Here is a 12,864-nt window from a genome sequence, read left to right as displayed (position 1 = left end):
CAGAATCAACTAGTCAAACACTCATTCAAATAAAACCAGCTGTCATCGCTGCAAACAGAAACGCTTAACTGAACCCAGCGCCAGTGCTGGCACATAGACTGGCAGTGTGTGTGTGTGTGTGCGCGCGCTCTCCTACCCCTCCAGCTGTGTGTCCTTTGATACAGGTAACTTGCCTGCCAATCTGTGCCAACTGAGAAACTGAGTTTAGGGTGATAATGTGCCCCATTTTTCCAGATTTATCACAAATATGTTCCTTCAGGTTTTTTTATGTTGTAAGGGTTTAACAAATGTCAATATGAATTGTAAATGTAAAATGTACATGAAAGTATTAAATATAAACATTGAATATGAATATAAATATAAATATATAATATCAGAATAATACATCTCAATATATAACTTAATGTTAAACTGCACATGGTTTTTGACTGACCTTCTTCTTCGGAACACGAAATATATTTTGAAGGATGGTTGTGTCCAATGATAGTCAGTGGGGTCCAAAACAACACTGATCTTCTACAGATAAAAAACAAAATCATACATCTTTGGAACAGCAGGAGGGTGAGAAAATATGACAACATTTTCAGTTTTAAATGAACTGTCCCTTTAAAATAGGGACAACTACATAAACATCTTTATAGCCTTGTTTATAAACAATTCAAGGTAAGCACAACAGGAAATGTGTTGGATACTTTGAGAATGATGAACCTTTGAGTAAGATGAACTGGTGCAACTAGCGTTAGCCGCAACATCTGGTGTACCATTTACACGACGAGTGTAAGTTACACACTATTATCTGCTTTAGTGTTTAGTTTTATTTTGTATGGTCTGTGTTTTTATGATAGCATAATTGGTGCTGACTGAGCGTATGTATATAGTCTTCAATTGTGGACTCTCTTCCCCAAGGTGTTCTTATCTGATGTACACACTAAGGTTCAGTGAAGCTGGAGTGAAATCCTCTGCAGAGAGAGAAAGACAGCTTTCCGGCCCTCCATCAACCGATTGGGCCGATGAGGACCCCTGCTGAGTTCTGCCATTGCATGTATTTGTTTTTCTGATTCTTGCCTCTAGGAGAGCTCAAGACATTTGCGTTCAACCCTCCCAGCATGACAGACGCAGAGAACGCTAAAAATTAATTTATCCATTGAGCGACAGGTTTCTCAATGCCCTGTAGAGATTGGGGAAATTCACAATAACACCTTCTCCAATCATCCACGGAGTACAGTTTAATCAAGCTTTTGTTAGGCTATTATCAGTTTCAGATGGCCCGTGGTTATGAATATGTCTCATCTGTTCTCCTGCCACACAGCTAATCTCCTGTTGCCGTGAAAGAGAAATCCAATGCAGTAAATAATGCAAATCTGTTATAAGCTCTCCAGTGTTTTTGTCCACGCAAGTGAGGATTACTACAGACACGTTAAGATCATAATGTTCACTGTCGTCTGGTGTGCCCAAACAGAGACGTCTCACCCGTGAACGCGCGGGGAGGGGAACAACAGATTGATTCCTCTCCATCCAGTGATCCGTGTGAAACAGTATGATGCATATTAGGGCAAAGGATTGAGAAGTGTCTCCCAGCAGATGAAATATGAAATTAGAAATCTGTTAGCGCTGCTGTCCAGAATGTCAGAGCTCCAAATCCAGGATGGATCTGATTTTGATATTGTCGGGGAATGTAATAATTTCCTTCCCTATGTTTTTGTCTGCTGGGAGGAGACATCTCTCAAAGGAGCGGAAGGAAGCGGGGGGAAATACAATGAAGAGGGGGGGGGGGGGGGGAATACAATTTAAAACGATTAGGGTTATTAATAACACCAGCAAGAGTCAAATTTGTCTGGCCTCTTTGTTAAAAGGATAGTTAATCTCAAAATAAAAAAAATAAAAAAATCTGTCGTTATTTATTCACCCAAATGTCATTTCAAACCTGTGTGAGTTACAGTACTTTCTTCTTTGGATCATAAAAGGAGACATTTTGAAAAATTATTTTACAATGAAAGAGGACTGGAGCTTTCAATCTCCAAAAAGGATGCAAGCACACCATAAAAATATCATAAAATACGTCTATTTGACTCATAAGTTGTTATATATCACACAATAGCTTTGTGTGATACACAGACAGGGAAGGATTTACCTCATATTGTGACTTAGGCTAAAGACATTTTAAGCAACAATAGGTTTGCAAGGACATTAGAGTGAGTTGAATAATGACATAATTAAATTTTTAAGTGAACTGTCCCTTTAAAGCACCCGTCTTGTCTTACTGTGGATTCCAGGCTGACTAACCAGGCCAGTCAAAAACACCAGAGGGTCAAAAAGTGACATTGTGTGAAGAAATCAAATTATTTTATACATTATCTTTGTTCTCGGGAGAGCCTAACCTTGCTATATTCCATGTGAAGTAAGATCGTGATGAGGTCACCTTCACTGGAATGATTCGCTCAGAGGTGTCCGCTGACATAATTCATTACAGACTTTGATTGGTGTTTTACTGTTGCTGTCTGTGTTTTAACAGAAATTCTGAATGGAGGGGTGTACGTGGACCAGAACAAGTTCCTGTGTCATGCCGATACCATCCACTGGCAGGACATAGTGAAGAACGCCCGCTCTGATCACCTGGTTGTGCCGTCCAATAGCAGCAGCTCCTGTGAGTACTGACCAATTAGAGCATGAGGTGCAAAAATGTATTGTTACTAAACTACTGTTCAAAAGTTTGGGGTCAGTGTGCGTTTTTGAAATAATACTTTTTTTAATGAAAGTTTTTTAAATGTAATTTATTTCTGTGATGGCAAGTCATTACTCCAGTCTTCAGTGTCACGTGATCCGTCAGAAACCATTCTAATATACTAATTTGGTGGAAGAAACATTTCTTATTATTATCAATGTTGAAAACAGTTGTGCTGCACAATAATTTGTGTGAGAACAGTAGTGATTTGGAATATAAATATTTTGTAATAAATATATTACATGTGTGGACTGTGTCTCGTTCCCTTCTCGGGGAACAAGGGTTACAGTCGTAACCCGAGACGTTATCCATAATGCGGTTAATAATAGTCCCAGCCTGAGTGCTGACCACTCTGCCCACTGCTTCAATCATGCCGTGCAGCATTGTGGGGCTTTGGACAGCTGTCACCGTCTTCTTAATTTCTTGATAAACCAGGGCAATGCCTAATCCAGTCAGCAATATACCTGTTATCATGGTTCCGAATAGATAGATATCTTCTATCTATCTTCAGATCTTTATGTATACTGTAGTTGTCAGGGTTATGTCTATGTCTGTGTTTTGGTTTTGTTTTCCCTGCTCCCATTTTGCCTGTGTTCCTTCCTTAGTCATCCGCTTCCGATTTATCCGGCACCTGTTTCTGTGTATTTCAACTCTTAGTTTCCTCTGTTCTTTGGCTACGTTCAGACCGTCTATCCAAATCCGTTTTTGTGTGTATCTGATTGAAATCCGAATCCATTGAAATCACATGAAATGCGATTTTTACAAATCCGTCTCGAGCTACATTCGTGTTTTGAAATCCTATTCAAAAAGCATTTCTGGAAATCCTTTTCAGTCTGACTGCTCTGATCGGATTTTGCGTGGTTAATGTGACTTTCTCACGCCACACACAAAAAGTAGGTGTCAGACTTTGCTATAGGAACCATGCTGAAAGTCCCTGCAGAAACAAGGTTGTGTTGTTGCAAAGTGCCAGTTGAGCAGAAAATTACAATAATGGAGACGTGTTTCGTATTGCAAATCCCACCATGTTGTGATTGTTGTTTTTGGCGTATACCTACCAACACAACGTCATTGCCATAGAAACCAATGCAGATATTCCGGAAAACATCAGTGCTCGGATTCACATCGGATCTGAACAGTTGCGATACACAACATGTAATCATTTTGATCAGATTCCAATTGGATACACAAATGAAACGATTTTGACTGATAGTGTGAACATAGCCTTTGTTCTGTGTTGCTTGTGTTATTTTGTAGTTGCTGATCTGATTATCCTGCGTATTCTCCCTGTTTATTAAAAGATTCTTGATTCTATTTGGATTTGTGCGTGTTTAACTACACCTGAATTTAAATTTGGTCTTTATTCACTCACTCTCATGTCGACCTGTATGCTATTATTTTTCTGAACACAAAAGGAAAAAGTTTGTAGAATGTTCCCACATATTTTTTTAATCATACAATTAAAGCAAGGAGCTGTCAAACTCCAGAAAGGATTTAAAAAAAAAAAAAAACACACATAGCTATTTGATGGTAGCTAATTTTACTTGGTCAATATATGCTATTATCATAAAGAAAAATACCAAAAATGTTCCTTTAGTGTTCCATGTCTTAAAAAAAAAAAAAAAAAACATATGGTGACAAGATGAGGGTGAGATTTAATTTGGGGGTTAACTAATCTTAAAAACTCTTTTTGAAAAAAAAAATGTTTTTACAGATTTTAATTTGGAGAGAGATTCTCGTTATGTCCAATCAATCAATCAATCTTCTTGATCGGTTTCTCTCCCCGCTGCCCAGATCAAGGGTGTTGAGTTCGTAAACCAGTAAATCTCTTAGTGTTTTGGGGAAGGGATTGTCCTCATTGATTTTATTTCATTATTTAGTGAGGTTATTTACATTAGCTATTCAAAAAAAACAACAGGGAATAAGCAATGCTCCTTTTACCAATTAAAATGCAATCCTGCCCTTCCAGCCAATGTTTATCAATTACTTATTTCCAATGTTTGTAACCTTCAGATTGGGTTAGAAGCAGTGTAGGCAGTGAGGAGAAGCGTAGAATGATCTCGATGGTCAATGTAAACATTAAAATGAACCAAGACCTTGAGCGTCTCTGTCATTATTTACTCACCCTCATTTCATTTTCAAACCTGAATGACATTCTCTCAAACAGGGAGAGGTGTTTTGTTATTGTGAAATAATCTTCAGTGACCAGGAGCTTCCAAGCTAAAAAACGCACCATAAAAGTGGCCCATACGACTCGTAAGCTACATCTATACCTCACACGAAACTATCGTACATGCAAGACTTGGATTATAATGTACAAGTTGTATAGACTACTTGTATGCTGATCTTTTGTCCTCTTTGTAGCTCTACAGTGTGAAACGCCATCTAAGACTATGTTCACACTGCCAGCATTAGTGCTCAATTCCGATTCATTGCTCAGATATAATTTTTTTTTGTATAGCTGTTCACATTGTCGTTTTAATCGTGGCAGATTCCAATATTAGATTCTATTGTGAAGAGTTTGTGGTCCTGAACTGACCCGCATGTGCAAAAGAATGATAAAAAGACTTGCAAGCTGTCATACGGAAGTAAACACGGAGGACATTAAAGTAAGCGATCACGTGTTTATTTACAGTGTGATCTGCCGGGAAGCCAGTGAATTTATACACAGGTAATATTAAAAACAAAAATGAGGATGCGAAAAAAGAGAGCGTATGCATATCATTATGTTTTGCTATAGAGCTGTCACATGTAATACTTCTGACACATCACTATCCTTCACTGAATACGTTTCCCAACTGTCTCGATAAATTCGGGTATGTAAAATATTTGAAGTGACTCCCATGAGCGCTGAATTGTGACGAATGTTGCTCTAGAGTGACGTAAAAGTCACATGAATTCTGATATGACTGTTCAGCATCTGACCTTTATGAGGACCACATATGGAAGTGACACAAATCAGAATTAAAAAGATCAGATTCCATGTGGTTTGTGCCGCTATATAATATATCCAAGTCACATATGAGCAAAACATTTTTTATTTGAGCCACATTTATATGCAGTCTGAGCATAGCCTAACTTCCATTACATGATGGTGAGTAAATGAAGACAGAATTTTCATTTAGACTGAGCTATTAGAAAGTGGGCCTTTCTCACCGTATCTCACAAAAGTTTGCCGTGAACAACAGAGAAATCAAATACTTTGGCAGAATAAGAGCAACCGGGAGAGAGAGTGTAAAAACAGGGTGACGTTTAAAAAAGGGGAGATAGTCAAAAGTGTCTGGCCCATGTAGTTGAGGAGAGTAAGCCACTGGTGTAATTACTCTTAACTGAAGTGGAACAGGGACAGAGGACAACACTCCATCAGTCAGCCATGCTCACACTGCAATTACCCAACAGTCAATTAAGCTTGGGTGGCAGAACAGCCACTGCAGATGAGTGTAGCAAACTACACGGGCCGGGGAGGATTCAGGCACAGCTCCGGAGAGTCAGGGAGAACATTGTTCTGTCAGTCAGCGATGACTCTTCCCCACTTCATCAGAATTGGGTCAGTGCGGATGGAAAGAGTTCTATCCCAAAGCGGAATGATCCAAATTATGGTTACTGTGATTGAACATTAGGACAATATACGTCCCCGTAACGATTGTGTGATAAAAATGCACACTTAAAAGTTTTAGTCAACATGAAATCAAAATTTACTAAGATCATTGATCTTTCTGGACTTATTATGCACAGGTGGATAAGTGAATGTTATTTCAAATAAAACATGTTATTTTGTGTAATCTTGCGAACATTTCAATAACTGTATGTTTTATCTTTCCTGGTTGCAGGTCAAAGGTGTCATAGAGCATGTAATGGACGCTGCTGGGGGCCAAAGGAGGACCAGTGCCAAAGCTGTAAGTGTCAGAAATACACAAGTGACTTTATAATGGTCAAAAAAAAAAAAAAAAAAAAAGAATGTGTACATCTAAATGTGCAAAAGTTACTTTTTTCAACCTTTGGTCACATGAGAGAGTGTCACTCCCACTTGTGTTTCAATCATTCCTCACAGGATTTAAAGTAGTTACCAGTCTAGAGCTTTAAACAACATGTTGAAATCACGTTTGAAATGATGCCACCATCCTTTTAATTATCAGAGATTTTCAGTCATTGAACTTTGAACTCATGCAGGCAATGCATGCAAAGTCTCACTATGGGTTCAAATCTGGCTTACCGGTATGTTATTTTCCCATGACATTACACATTGTTTCTGGTAGTCCTCATAGCATAAGCATTCACATGTATAGTGACAAAAAGACCCCCCAAAAAATATAAATAATATATATATATATAATATAATAATATATATATATAATATCGGCACCAGTATCCTCGTGGGCAGCGTGCCGGCATGCCGCACAGTTGTGCTTCGGGCGTCCCGAGTTCAGGTCCCGGCTCGTGGACCTTTCCCGATCCTGTACCCCACTTTCTCTCCAACTTCACTTCCTGTCAACTTACTGTCCTGTCGTAGTAAAAATGCAAAAACGCCACAAAAAAAATATTTAAAAAAAGATAAATATCAGTATTTTTTATATAGTTGTATTCATAATTTGTATTAGCTTTAATTTTTATATTTTTAGTTTTCAGGTTAATTTTTGTTACATTTTTTGTAATTTTATGTACTTTTGTAATTGTATTAGTTTTTATTGCAATTTAGGTTTAATTTATTTGTATTTTCGTTTTAGTTTTAGCTACTGTTTTAGTTTTGATTTATTTCCAGTTAATAATTTTAGTGCTTCCACTCAAACTTATATTTTATTGTCAAAGCAACATTCAAATTTACGCTTAGTTAACAAATATTTATGTTATTTTATTTTATTTCAGCTTTATTTTATTTAAATAAATGTTTTAATAGTTTTAGTTAATGATAATAACTCTGGATTGGATGAGCCTAACTAAAAGCCGTCATGCAATGCAGATAAATGCGCACTTGACCGCCAAATTATATTGACTATGTTGTGGCTGTGGAAATTTGTTTATCTGTTCATGATCAATACATTTATTGATTGATTAAACTAAATTAAATTGTTACAACCATTTTATAAAAGCTTCTAGTCACTAGGCCATGTGTTACAGTGATTTATGAAGAGTTTAGGCAAAAAACTAGAACAAACAGCCTTGGCTAATTTGATAATACATTGCATAGCATAAGCATACTGTAACTTATTAACCAGGATGAATAAAAATCTCTCAGAAGTAACTTTTACTCATGAATATAATATGTAGACTGTGCAGAGACAGCCGCAGAGAGAGGTGAAGTGTCGTTCCACTGTGAGAGTTCTCCAGCTTTCTCCACAGGCCCGATAGGACACCTCCAGCAGGCCGTGGCTCACCGCTGCCCTCCCAGTGGAGGATAATTGAAGAGAGAGACGGGAAGCCTGACTCTCCCTCTCCTCTCACATGTAGCTGAGGAAACCAGCTGCACTTAAAACTGCCAGGATTAATTACTTTAGGTCCCTCAAAAATCTCACACGTAGACAGATACTCCGTCTCTCTCTCTCTCTCTTGCTGGCTTCTTCTCAACAAGCTTGATCACAACACCCTGTAACTCTGATTTCCCTCGACGTGCTCTTATAATGCAGTCAAATGCTAAGTCAGACTGCTCAAAAACATGTCATTTCCCCTGCCTCGAAAAGCTTGCTAATGCAGCAGTAAGGGTCTCTTTTTTTTTCTTTTTTTTAAGGACAAAACACTACTTGTATTTTAGTTTTTTCTGCTGAAAAAATAATCCATTTTTGAAATTTTCATATTAGAGAAAAACCTCTCATGGCATTACAGTACTCTTGTGTCATTAGCACGAGCTAGAGGAGATGGAAAGTTAATAAGCAGACCCACACGGAATCTGTGCAGATCATTTCCACAGAATTTCAATGCCTCTCTCATTTACAAAGTTATACACATCACCTGCTCCTTGCATATTCATGTGGAGATAAAAATCAGTTTGAAACATCCTGTAGTCTCCATTCATTTTTCATTCAATTTAGTGGATATGTATAATAGCCTAAATAATAAATATTTTTGTATCTGATGGTTGTTGATCCATTAGTGATTTGCAAGGAAAACTTAAATTAAAGCAGCAGAAATGTTACCTAAATATAGGTGCTAGTTCTTTTACTTGACCATACTTGCCACAATTTCCACCTTTAAAAAAAGAGCAGAAAGTCTGCCGACTCTGTCTGGAACTGCTAATGGTATTTCAGCACATCTGTGAGACCATGTATCTGTATTCACGACAGTATCATCACACAGATGAGCAGAGCAGGGCAATTTCACTTTACGGAATGGCAGGGAAACTATCATGTACCTGAAATTTGTACTACCCTGGTGATATCACCATTTATTCAAGTAATGGACAATCATTTTTTATAGACTTACAGTAAAATGGTTTGGCCGGTCAAGTAGGAGAATATGAGCCTTTCTGCTTCTCAAATATACTCTAATTAATCATAATGTCCTCCTTGCTTCCTCTTTCCTCTCTCTTCTGCAGATGTACCTGTCATTTCACTCTGTCCCTCCATCTGGGTACCAACACACTCTCATTCTTCTCACTCAGTTTTGTTTTCATTCCATCTTCAAGGCCTCTGAGAGGAAATCTGTTATTTAAATGGAGAAACCATTTATTTGAACAGGCGCTTCTGTCTCTCTGTGGCTGTGTTCTAGCAAGCATATAACAAAAATGGAACCTCGTATGTAGTAACCAATTTGGAACAGCAACTCACATAAATAGCAACGTGCACAAAAGACTGGAATCTCCGTTGATTTCACTGTTGTTGTTAATGTAAATCTATTCGGCATACACACATGGAATACTCGATTTTTAATTACATTATATTATCAGTGCTCATCAACAAAATAGTATTTATTGAAAGAATTGTACACTGCCGTTCAAAGGTTTGGGGTCAGTATTTTATTTTTAATTCATACAGCAAGGATATGTCAGATCAATCAAAAGTGATTACATTGTTTACATTTACATTTGACATTGTTACAACAGATTTATAATTCTCAAATAAATGCTATTATTTGTAACAAAAAAAAATAGAAGTCCAACTGTTTTCAACATTGATTAAATAATAATAAATATGTATTGATCACCGAATCAGCATATTAGAATGATTTCTTAAGGATCATTTTGAAGACTGGAGAAATGTCTGCTGAAAATTCAGCTTTGCCATCATAGGAATATATATAAATATATATATATATATATTTTTTTAAATTAAAATAGAAAAGTCATTTTAAATGACAACAATGCTGTATTTTGATCAAATAAATGCAGTCTTGATGAACATACGGGACTTCTTTAAAAAACATTTGAATGGCAGTGTGTAGTGTACTTTTATAATCAATATCATGGAAGGATCCTTTCATTGAGCTCATCAGAATTATTATATCATTATGGGATTGCGTTCTCCATGAAAGATAATGTGATGTTGCTTTAGAGTTTGGGACTATAATCATGCTGCTTACCTTTTTTTTTTGGGACAGCAGCAGTTCACCAAAACAAATTAAAATCCTGCCATTATTTGCTCATCCTCATCTCATTCCTAACTCATCTGAACTGTTCTTGTGTGGAAAAATCAGTAAAACGATGCTCCAAAAATGTCTGTTCCATAGCACACGTAACAGCATATGGATTTGGAACAATAATAACAGAATTTTCATTTTTGGTTGAACTCAAAATGTTGCAGACATAAGCAGCTCACTATGTTTTGGAATATAGCCTGTTCTCTCTCTTTCTCTCTAGTATTCTGATCTCATTTAGATAGTCATATGCAAACCTTTGCTTCTGCAAACTGGCTCCACAAAGACACTACATGTCACCGCACTGCAGATAAGTCCCGTCTGTTCTCTCTCCTCTTCCCTCGTCTCGTCGTTCCTCACCTTCCTTCTCTCATCACAGCGGTTAAATCCGCAGCTCGCCTCGCCACCAGCCGCCTAGCTTGAGTAGTCTTAATTGTCGAAACGATAAGGACGAAGTAATTGGAGAACTGCGCGACTGTGAAATGGATTTGAGTTCCATCTCACGCTAATGAAGCTATTTACTAAGTTGAGAGCATTAAACATTCTTGTTGGATTTTCGCTGTAGCTTCCCTGTCATTTCTGCAAACTTAAATCTGTATTTCTCCTCAACCCAGTGGACACCGAGTAAATATTTCAATCTAGTGTATTCAAATAATGATTTTTTTTGACGCATAATTAGATTTGGAATCAATTTGTGCATAGCTAAACGGAGATTACATCTAAACAAGAGCGGCGCTTCTTGACCTAAAATGTGTCTGCGCCGTAAAACACGGCAGTTGAGCCGCTAATGATATTCTCAGAGGCTAAATATTCTGTGCTTTATAGTCTTCTGTGTACTTTATCAGATTGATGGTGTATAATTGCCAGAGCTGTGTATTTTAAAAAGCGTGTTTTATGGAAAATGAATCAACATATCATTGAGTTTCTGAGTGGGCCTTTAGTTCAGTAAAATGTTTTTTGGTTTTGTAAAATAGGCCATTTTGGTGTCTATGCGGTTATGGCTTACACTGCCATAATGGAATTGTAAAAGTGGTATTTCAGAGGAAGGACACTTCACATCAATTGAATCTATTCATATAATAACTTTTTTCTCTTAAAGTGTATCAATTATGTACCTTTTCATATATATAAAATCCTTGTATGGATTGTGCAGGTCTTGTGCTGTAATAACTAGAGACACGTGTGAATGTAAATAGGTAGATGTGACCATTTCTATCAACATTTGTAGTTTAAAAGTTCTGTAAATGTTCAAGGAAAAGTGTGTATAGGTGCTGAGATAATCATCATTTCCAATGCCCTATTAGATTCTGTACAGTTCTCTTGAAGGGTTCATTTTTTCCTATTATTATTATTTCCCCTGCTGCCAAGATATTACGTTTTTTTATTTTTGTTTTGTTTTTCCCCCTAAAAAATTTTTGTAAAAAAAAAAAGCCATTTTAAAAAGGCCATCCTTAGAAATAATTTTTTTTTTATTGGCTCACTCATATGGGAAGCAGGTTTGTTGTCGGGATTCATATAATATTAACTGCCTTAATTTTTAAAAACAACTTTTTGGTTGCATCACATTGTGACACATGAAACAATTCTCATTTATTTGTGTAGCCTAATTAATTAAGGTTAGACAGAAATGATCAGCCTTGTATGGAAGCTTGTTTCCGCCACACTTTTTAGCTCACAATTTTGCATTTTTTCTCTAAAATTGCGAGATATGGAGTCAGAATTGTGTCATTTAAACTCCAAATGCGTGATATAAACTCACACTTAATTAATCCGATAAAAAGTCGCTTGGAATTTAAAAATAAACTTCCAACTTTGGGATCATTCAGAAGGATGTGCAGAGCAGCAGGTACTACACAGAAACAGCTGAAGGTTTGGCGAACTTTTAAACACTTTACTCTTACTGTATATTGTCAACAATATGTCTGACAACGATTGGGTGGGCCATGTTTCTGATCTCCCATCATTGATATGTAAACATGGATGATCAAATAAGAATGTTATTCATCCATCTCACGTCAGAAGTGGCAGTTTAGTTCCAATAAGTTCTCTTTTTAAATTAAGTGATTCTGTAAGCAATGTGGCTTTGCATGAATATTGAAAAATCTAAATATTCAATTAGCATGAGATCATTAAAACTGCATATGTATAGAAGTTAAACAAAAAAAATAAAGAAATATTTTATGTAATTTTCTATTAAGTATAGCATGTCACCCAGCAGGACACTGCTGTCACAGCTTGAAATTCTATGTCAATACCAAGAACCATGTACATCTGAATCCTGTCATGCTTAGAGAGCCTAATGAACTCTTGATAAAGAATTAACACGCATTTGTAAGAGGCTGTGTAGCGTGCCAGCCCGAACAAGCATGCATATACAAATGCTGCTGTGGAAATCCAATTACACCGTTTTACAAGCACCTTGCTAGTAACACTCACACTCACATTTGTGTGCGGACTAGTAGATAAATTAAAATGACAGTCTTTGTAGGATTTGAGTCTTTGTGATTTTGTACATTGTTGCGTTCCAGAAGCATAAGCCACTGGCCATTGGTGTAAACTGTATTCTTCTATAGCTAGTTCTC

General features: G+C 36.9%; 1 protein-coding gene across 2 annotated transcripts in view; it reads left to right on the top strand.

The window, feature by feature from the left end:
- erbb4b (erb-b2 receptor tyrosine kinase 4b) overlaps positions 1-12,864 on the top strand; it is a 301,643-nt gene that overhangs the window by 202,026 nt on the left and 86,753 nt on the right. Inside the window, exons 4-5 of one of the 2 annotated variants that reach the window (XM_079619306.1) lie at positions 2,513-2,644; positions 6,550-6,615. In XM_079619306.1, coding sequence (XP_079475432.1) covers positions 2,513-2,644; positions 6,550-6,615 — 198 coding nt within the window. The remainder of the gene's footprint in view (positions 1-2,512; positions 2,645-6,549; positions 6,616-12,864) is intronic. The other variant, XM_079619307.1, reaches the window with a different exon arrangement.

Source organism: Phoxinus phoxinus (genome assembly GCF_949152265.1).
Source record: "Phoxinus phoxinus genome assembly, chromosome: 7".
NCBI classification, from domain to species: Eukaryota; Metazoa; Chordata; class Actinopteri; order Cypriniformes; family Leuciscidae; genus Phoxinus; species Phoxinus phoxinus.
The sequence above is the reverse complement of the archived record's forward strand: the minus strand, read 5'-3'. Positions and strand labels throughout refer to the sequence as shown.